Source organism: Lactuca saligna, chromosome 4, assembly GCF_052625555.1.
Source record: "Lactuca saligna cultivar CGN05327 chromosome 4, ASM5262555v1, whole genome shotgun sequence".
NCBI lineage: Eukaryota > Viridiplantae > Streptophyta > Magnoliopsida > Asterales > Asteraceae > Lactuca > Lactuca saligna.
Window position 1 is genome coordinate 100,704,942 of NC_136420.1, and position 9,461 is coordinate 100,714,402.

The 9,461-nt window shown below is 34.5% G+C and overlaps 1 protein-coding gene across 1 annotated transcript; it reads right to left on the bottom strand.

The window, feature by feature from the left end:
• Nucleotides 1-3,330: 3,330 nt before the first annotated feature.
• LOC145042493 (uncharacterized) lies at nucleotides 3,331-4,553 on the bottom strand. Its single transcript, XM_078990935.1, has 2 exons — nucleotides 4,249-4,553; nucleotides 3,331-3,969 (listed from the first exon to the last, which is right to left on the bottom strand). Exons 1-2 carry the CDS (start codon nucleotides 4,452-4,454, stop codon nucleotides 3,537-3,539), a joined length of 639 nt encoding a protein of 212 aa, XP_078847061.1. The 5' UTR covers nucleotides 4,455-4,553; the 3' UTR covers nucleotides 3,331-3,536.
• Between the last annotated feature and the right edge of the window lie 4,908 nt (nucleotides 4,554-9,461).

Sequence of the window (9,461 nt, forward strand, 5' to 3'; positions counted from 1 at the left end):
CCTAGCCCATATTGGTGTGTTCTTGTGAGTTGGTGAGCTTCATTAAAGGCTTGGACATTTACATATTTAAGCCCCTAAAAAGCCAAAAATAAAAGATTAATGGGCATTTTAAACCAAAACATTAAAGTTTGTAGGGCCTCAATAACATTATCTCTTCTTCAATCGATTAATTTTCAATTTAATTACTTATTGATAGGTGGGTTTTGCATTGCAATGATATATATGATGAAAACACTACAAAATAATGCACAAAGCAAGATCGCAGGATGACACGAAGAAATGGAGATCAAAAGCTAAAACGAATCAAAGAAATACGAGATCAAGAAGAAGAAAAGATAAGCCGAGGACCGAAGTGAAGTGGTGAACAACAAAGGATGGTTGTGAACATTGGACACGACGACAAAGTATTGGGCAATAAGGATGTTGTTTGGACAGACTAATCATGCATTAGTCTTTCGATCATATCTGACTCATCGGTGCTTCGATTGACACGATTCAAGTTGGCGTGGAAAGAAGACAAAATGCCCTACAATCTACATGTTTAAGTTTTTGCGAATTCTATCATTATCAAAGCCGAAATCAGCCCAGAAGTTGGAGCAATGAAAGTGTTTGAATTTGAAAATTACATGTAAAACCTTACCACCACCTTCTCACATTGTCACTAACTAAAACCTTACAATCTTACACTACCCGTGCATATCCCACATCTAAACCCTTACAATCCTAACCAAAATCCCATGCAACTAGCGTCCCTAATTTCTTGAACCCGACGTAAACAAACCACCTAATTCTCCCATGCACACACATGCATAATGAGAACCTCATTTAAACCAACTCCACTCTCACGTGAACGTTCCACCGCCTCATTACTAATAACCCATACAAACCTTTTTTTTTTTTTTTTTTTTTTTTTTTTTTTTAATATTATTTCACATTAGCTTATTCTATTAACCAACCATGCGTACTAATCCTTTATCCTACCCCTTGCATCCCACGTAAATCAAAAATTCTGTTTTCCTTCATCTCAATTTTCAAGGAAACCAAAACCTTTCTATCACCCTTGATGCACACGCAACCATTCTACTGTCATAATACCATTACAAAACCTTCTTAATTGCATCCCACATCGCTAATCATAAAAAATACATAAACAATCCACCCTTTTCAAGTCACCATTCGTCCCTTCAATACTTTAACAAGCATGAAGTCAACATTAGCATGAGCGGCTACTCATTTTTTTAATCATCGTAATTATGTCGGCTAAAAAAATTTGTTTTTTTTTTTTTGTTTTGTTTTGTTTTGTTTTTTTGTTTTTTTGTTTTTTTTTTTTCATTTAATTTACAACTCAATTAAAATTATTAGTTTTCTTAATTTCAAATTTATGATTGTTTTCCTATTAAATTTATGATTATCATGTTTCGTTCCTTTTTGCTTTAAACTGATTTTTCCAAAACATTTAATTTTATGTGCATCTTTAGTTTGTTGATTATTTTAAACACATAATTTAACTACAAACCCCATGTGGATGTGGATTCGACCCGACTTATCATAACCCAGACCCAAATTCGATCACTTATCAAATGAGTTGCATGGCATCATTCACCAAACAACAATGTTTTAGTAGAAGTCATGTTGGGTATATTATAGCATTTGAATCATGAGGAATGAGACTTCTAACATTTCTTTCCATTTTTCTATCACAAACATGTATTTTCCAATTTCGAGTTGTGTTTAACATGCTAACTGAAAATTTAGTTTTTGCTTCCGGTAGTTGATAAAGTCATAACGTCTGATAAAAACTAGTTGATAATGAAAATGAAAAAATATATATATAATGACATTTAGATGTATAATTAAAAACTAATGTTATATCGTACGAAACATCATTAAAATAAGTCTCAAATTCCGTCATATAAAATCAATTAGCAACAAAAGGTTTTCAATTTGGCACTCTTTTTGATAGTGTTGTTCAGTCTAATTTCAGAGTAAATAAAATCAGAGTGATGTTTTTTCACATCGACCAAACGATTGATCATGCACATTTCAAAGTAAAAATAATCACGACTTTTTTTTTTCATAAAAAAAAAAAATAAAGCAATAAGAAAGAAGAATGAGAAATTGGAGGCAAAAGAAGATTGAAGTTGCACTTGTTCTCGACGAAGGTTGTCCAGAGTTAAGAAGTAGCACATGTTGTCGAACATGAAAACAGAGGCAAAAGAAGTTGAGAAGTAGCATCTATTGTCGATGAAGGTCTGGTATAGATGAACGTATTTGTTGAAGATGAAGATGCTAAGGGCAAAGTTGTCTTTTCTATCTTTTCCTACTAATTATCCAAATTTCCGGCGGATGGTTTTGAGGACTCCATAAGGCAACCTTTTCATTTGCAATCCTTTCATTTCCTTCATTTCCATCCCATAATAAAAACTCAATTTTCCTTCACAATTTCCCTTCTTTAACGCCTTGTTATCGATTTACTTTAAACAAAGAAATCGAGGAAAGGAAGGAATTGGGAAGGAAAAATCATGTTATCGAGTGTTTTTTTGGGGAGGAAGGGGAAGGAAAGGAAGGGATTGGGAAGCAAAAAAGTTGCTTTTTGGAGTCCTCAAACCATTCTCCGAAAATTAGGATAATTAGTATGGAAAGAAAGTAAAAAACAATTTTGCTCTTGGCTTTTTCATCTTCAACAAATACATTTATCTACTTCTTAACTGTGGACATCTTTCATCGAGAACAAGTGCGACTTCGATGTTTTGCCTTTGATTTCAGGTTCCATTTCTCATTCTTTCTTGTTGCATTTTTTGGTCCAAAATAACTGGGTTGCGTATTTTTTTTTACTCCGATTTTTGAAATTAGCGTGATCAATGGTTCCAGGTCAAACGTGAATAACATCAGTCAGTTTGATTCATTTACTTTTGATCAATCCGATTTCTCTCTCGTCATAAGTTGTTGTTGTTTTTAAATTGTTGCTACGATTTCATTTTTCGGTATGGGATCGAGATTCGGTAACTGATCATCTCTGCTTTGATGAGTGTTTGAGCGGGCATACTGAAATTAGATTGTTTTTTTTTGTCTATATTAACTCATCTTTACATTAGCTTTGATTAATAGTTTAATATGTTTTAGTTTTGACACTAGCTTGACATTTATGCATGTATGCCATTTGATTTGTTAATCCATAAGACCATAACTAAATTCATCTCAACTTTTATGTTTCATGTATGCAGGCCATAAGCTAATGAATGAGTTTTTTTTTTTGTTATCATTTAAGAGTATACTTGAGAAAACTTATAATAAACTGGCTCACAAACAGCTTAACATAAAACAGACAGATTAGATAAATATATATTAAATGACCAAAACATATTGAACATAAGATAGCAAGTAAGTGGTATAAGGCATTAGTATGAGTTCAACAGCTAGGACTTGATAGTTGATAATATTCCACCAATCACCATAATCACAAATGAAACAGACAAAAGTTAGAAGTCATGTATAGTAATACTAACCTAAATGTATGTTTGGCAAACCCAAAAGCTTCAATATGCAGCCACCTCAGTAGATTTGCAGCCATCAACATCCACCCAGACTTCATTTACTCGACCAAAGAACTTAAGTGGAGAGTTATATTGTGCAATTGAGTATGCAAAGCTACTAGAAGAAGAAGTAGAGTATGGAGACTTGCTTAAACTGCTGGCTAACTTCTCAGCTTCTTCCACAATGTTGTTATCTCTTGCAAAACCAGAAAATTGGCGAACTGCTTTGCAACTGGAGGTCCATGAAACAGGGGTAAGGTTGAGTTCAGGGAGAGGAAGAGGGGGTGTGGATTGGAACTTCTCTGGCAAGTAGAAATACACGACATATGCTGATGAATCAAGGGGTCCTGCTCCAGGGACAAGGCTTGTTAACACAGGAACTGTCATTGGTACACGAGAATTGTTCAAATTTGCACCTTCAATGTACTGGAACAACCTGTAAGAGACAAGATGGGAAATTCATTAGGAGATGTACAAGTAATTATAACACGGAACATGATATACCATCAAAGGCGTTTATTAGTTTGGAACGCATCGGAGGAGTATCGTTTTTGATGCCCTAGGATCAAATTTGAAACATGAAAAATGGAAATAGGGAACTTAATCATTCAAAAGACGATGAATCGAATCCCACAGCTCATAGAATACAGAAAAAATCAAACCGGTAATCGGTAATAATAAGATAGGAAAACTATAGAGAGGAAGGAAAGGAAACCTATGGAAGCCATCTCTGGTTGCTTTTCGAAAGGAAATTTCTTTGACGGGAGCACTCATCCAAACTGAATCTGTATATAATCTGATCTCAAATTCCGATTCCGAGTGAACGACTGTGTACTGTGGTGATTCATACGCGTTGCTAAGCCCTAATATGCAGACGACGTTGACGATCGCTAATAAGAAAGACAATCTCCTCTTCCCCATGGTCGTTGCTCAGAAGGTCCGCTGCTCACCTGCTTGGCTTGGTGCAGTTGTCAGAATACTTCTAATTCGAGGATTTCGTAAGCCAGAAATGATTCAATACAACATTATAGTTAAAAATCATAAACATTAAACAATAGTGTAAAACTAGGATTTTTACGGGCAGACTATGAACTTTTTTATTAGCAATAAAATTTAGGATGTAAAACACCAAAACCATGTATAGAAAATTAGGATGACTTAAAAGATGTAAAAACACAAAAGTAATGTTTAAAAATAAGGACAAAATCGTAAAGAAAAAATTACGTCAAAACATAGATAAAACCTAAATTCAGATTGATACGTATATAAAAAACAATTAAAAAAAATTAATGAATGAAAGTTCTAAAGTTACACCAAAACGTTGACCATTCGAATTTATATTCTGACGTATACAAAAAAATATACACCTAACAAAGTAGTAGATTTTTTTTTTATATATATTTTAAACTTAAAGAATTTTACAAAATTCAAAACCAAATGAGTCACACTAACATTTTACAAAGTCTGAAGTGCTAATTGTAAGAGAATCAAAATATGTATACTATGGGTAGTAAACATGATAGTTTGAAGATAAAAAGAGTGAAAGTGACATTTTAGAAAGTTCAAAGTTAAAAGAATAAATACATATTGTAAAAAGTAGATTGATGAAAAATACATTTTAAAAAGTTCAAGATTGGTAGAAGTAAAACTGATATTTTAGAGAATATAGAATGAAAATGTCATTTTACAAAATAGAAGAGTGAAAGATAGGAGCACAAAGTAGAAGGGTTAACCAAAGCTCCTAGAAAACTCCACCAACTTTGATTTTTAGAATAAATATAATTATAAAGCGTGTAACGGTCCAAAAATATTAAGTAAAAATTCCATCTAGAAAAAAAGGTTAAAGCCATTCATTCATTGTTCTAAAAGAAGATTAGAGTCAAAGTATTCTCCAAACATTAGAGTAATCTTTAAACATTCTGTGCAGAATAAAACTCCAGGGGATGCAGTGTGATCAAGCCGAAACTTTCCTTTTGAAAAACGAAGTACCTAAAACTATAAACATAAACAGTAAACATAAAACTTAGTGAGTTTTCCCAAAATGCCACATACAATACATATTTACATATAATCACATGTGGGTGTGTCATGTCTGTATTAACCCCATATGGCAGCATATAGCTGTGTTGGGTCCGTATCAACCCCGGGTCCATATCAACCCGTATGACAACAAGTAACTGTGTCAGGTCCATATCAACCTCGAGTCTATAATGACTCTATATAACAACGTGTAGCTATGTCAGGTCCGTATCAACCCCACATACATAAAACATACAACCATATCAGCAAGAGTCACAAAGACAACAGACACATACAAGTATATCAATAAGTGTCATAAAGACCATTACTATTCGACAACATAATCCAGTGGGCTGGTATTGGTGCTTTCGACCCACAAGTACAGTGATGAGAGCCACCTTAATTCGAGATAACCGAAACACACACGTGTTGCTGCCACTGGGTTCCTCACACCGAACACATCAAATTTATCCTTAATTAATAGTTAGGACAATTTCCTATCACTCAAGGTCCAATTCATATATCCTCATAACCATTGGTAAAAGACTAATTTACCTTTCCTATACTTATCCCAACAAAGCAAGGCCCAAACTCAAAATGACTCAAGCCTAAAAATGGCCCAAAAGCCATTCAGGTGGGCAGGCCCAGCGTACGATGTTGAAGCCCAATATCATTTCCAAACCTCTTAATGCCTTTAAGACAACAAGCATAACTTCCAGATCTGATTCTTATGGGATGTCCCAAGTCATAAAGTTCCTGACTTTATGACTTTGCATGGCTTAATGACGCCCAAACCAAAGCCTTAAATCTCTAACTTCAACAAAAGACCACTAACTTACGCATGGAAGGAATAGAAGGACCAATATCATATTTTATGGTTCTTAATAACTCCATAATGGATAAAGTTTCCAACTTTATCCATTAGAATGGTCCAAACAACCAAGATCTAGTCTTTATGTCTCAAAGGGACCAAAATTGCATCTTTTTCAACTTAATTCATTAAGTCCAAGTCTCCAACCTTTAGTTTTGAAGCAAAATGATGTTTAGATGGATACATTTTCTAACTTTATCTATAACAAGGTCACAAACTTTCAAGATCTAAACTTTATCCACTAAAGTGACCCAAAGCTCATAACACCCAAGAGTAGCCAGATCTGTCAAATGCATCATTAAGATTCAAACTTTATACATCTAAAAGAAAGATCAAGGTGGAAAAAGTCTGGATCTACAAGCTCCAATGAAACCAACTCATCTCCAATGAGCTCCTTCTTCTCCAAGATGCACCAAGAACACTCCAAAGCACTTAAAAACACATTCTTTTTGCTCACAAGGTTTAAGCGAGGGCTAGGGTTTCAAGGGAGGGTGTTGGAGAGGTGGAGGGTGAGAATGGAATGAGTTTAGGGAAGTTAAGGAGCTTAAATATGGCTTAAACCACGAAAATAGGGTTTGAGCACTGATCGCGTACACCCAACATACTCTATTATTGCCTAGTAAGCCCAACGTACTCCAGGTACGCCCAACATACTAGACTAAGTCCCAAAATCTTCCTAACTTCAAACGGTCATAACTTTTTCGTTCCAACTCCATTTCGATGATCTTTATATCAACATAAAGTTATTATGTAGCTCTACAATCCTATTTAATTACTTTTAAATTAAACAGGTCGAACTAAAATCGTTAATTCATAAAAAAAGTCTGAAACAACACGTTTCCCATTATACCCTTGGCTCTAAATCACAAACCAAACTATTGGATCACATAATCTATATTACCCACATCCAAATGGGTCTAAATCCTATTACCTTGAAGCCTAATGTCTTTACTTGATCCTTTTATTGTCCACAATCCCGAAATAAGAATATTCTCGAAACAAGATGTTACAAAACGATCCCTCAAATTTTAAAAATTCATTTTAGTCTACTTTGAGTTCTACAACGAAACAATTGATGGTTTTATTTTGTTATTGATGAGTACGTAGCCTCATAAAGGGATCTGGAACTAAAACACAACTTTGATCTTGTGACAGTAGTACCTCTGATAAATGGTTAGTTGTATCATGAGTTTCCAAAGTGTACAACTAGTCCCTCCTTTGGTTTAACTTTACATATTTAAATAGGATTGAGTATAGGCCAGTTTAGATAAAATCGAACCCAAAACCAATACATTCGGTTTTGGGTTTGAAAACCATTGGGTTCGGTTTCATGGGTAGCTTTGCGGTTTTTCGTGCTTAACCCATGGGTTTTAGGTTTGAATACGTTGGTTTTGAGTTTTAACCTATTTTACAACAATTCTAAATAATATGAAACAAATTCAACCAATGCCAAACAAAAAGACTAAAACCAATCAACTAGGTAAAAAAAAACATTTTAAAATACAACTAGTTTAAAGAAACTAGGGAATATTAAAAATTAAAACTATTTGATGGGTTTTGGGTTTAAACCTAACTACTCGTGAGTTTGGGTCAACTTTTATTTAGTTTTAAAACTATTGGGTTGGTTTCGTTTAAGTGGGTCCGTTTAATATGTAAACACAACCCAAATTGAATTTTTCAGTTCTGAAAACCGTAAACAGACGGTTTGGGTCCGATTTTGATTTTTCAGTTTCGGTTTTGGTTTTTGTTTTGCACAACACTATATTATGTGTAGAAAGTTGTAGAGTTGTCAATCATTAACCATGTTCTCAATATTTTTTTAATGAAGGAAATGGAAGGAAAATTATGTTCTTGAGGGGTTCTTTTTTGGGGAAATGACACATTAGCCCTATAATGTATTGCAAATTTGCCCATTCAGCCCCTTAAGTTTTTTTCCGTGCTTTATTAGGGAAAAAACTTGTTAGTAACCTGTCCATTTAGTCACATGGATCTCATTTAACCGGTTACTAGCTCCACGTAATCCAATTAATCCATATCAACATTTACGTGGATCAAACGACATCGCCTTAAGTAGGGAGTCTTATTATCCAAACTTTGGATTGTTTGTTACCCGTGTGCCTATAAAAAACATCTTATCTCCCTAAAAGGATCATACGCTAAAAGGTTGTTGCCCTAATTACACACAAGAGTTCCTACCCTAACGACGAACAAAATGCCTTTCGTTAACTCTCCCCGCCACAACTCGTGTTTAAAGATTGTCGCCACATCACCGCCAATGGGTCAAATGGAGCCCAACCTCAAGACATCCAGATAACACTCCTCCAAATACAACTAGAGGTCTATTAGATCAGGGATGAAGTGAATGGAAACCAATGTGAGCTTACAGATAATTTGAGTATTGGGATAAATGAGCTGAATCATGAAGTTGATGATGTCAGAGCAGGGAAGCTGGATATGTACCACATGATAAATGACCTCAGGAACCATTTTTCTTATTGCAATCTACATTTGTGAAGGCAACCACCGAGTTAACGACAATGAAGAAGAAAATATGTGTATTCACATGTGTGTTTTTGGATGTTAGGCGTTGTGGGTATGGTGATGATAGCCAACGAATAATTCTGATGATGGGGTACTTAGTTTTCTTTGTTTGGGTTTTGGATTTTAGGAGGAAATGGTTGGGTTTTAGGGGTAAATGTTTGGTTTGTATGGGTAAGATGTTATTGTATTTTGGTTGTCCTGTGGTCTAATCTATGATCTTTTTATGCATATGGGTGCGAAACTTAGATGCCATTTTGTTGGTTGTTTAATTTTATTTAGGAAGTAAATCGTGTATGATGTCATGCAAGTTCGAAACCTAGATCAATGAAAACATAGTAACTTTATCTATGTATTGATTCCTTATTTTATTACATGTCAAGGCAACCTGTAGGACCCAAATTTGATAGTTGTTCATATGTAGTTGTATTTTCAGGAAATATTTGTTTTTGTTTGATATGCGGTGTTGGGACCACATTGTCTAAAGGTTGTGAAATGAT

What these genes read in the sequence shown, in the direction of transcription:
- LOC145042493 (XM_078990935.1), bottom strand. Translation starts at nt 4,454, where the DNA reads ATGGGGAAGAGGAGATTGTCTTTCTTATTAGCGATCGTCAACGTCGTC. An exon ending in ACCAGAGATGGCTTCCATAG is followed by an intron (nt 3,970 to 4,248) that starts GTTTCCTTTCCT and finishes TGTCTCTTACAG; the next exon opens with GTTGTTCCAGTACATTGAAG.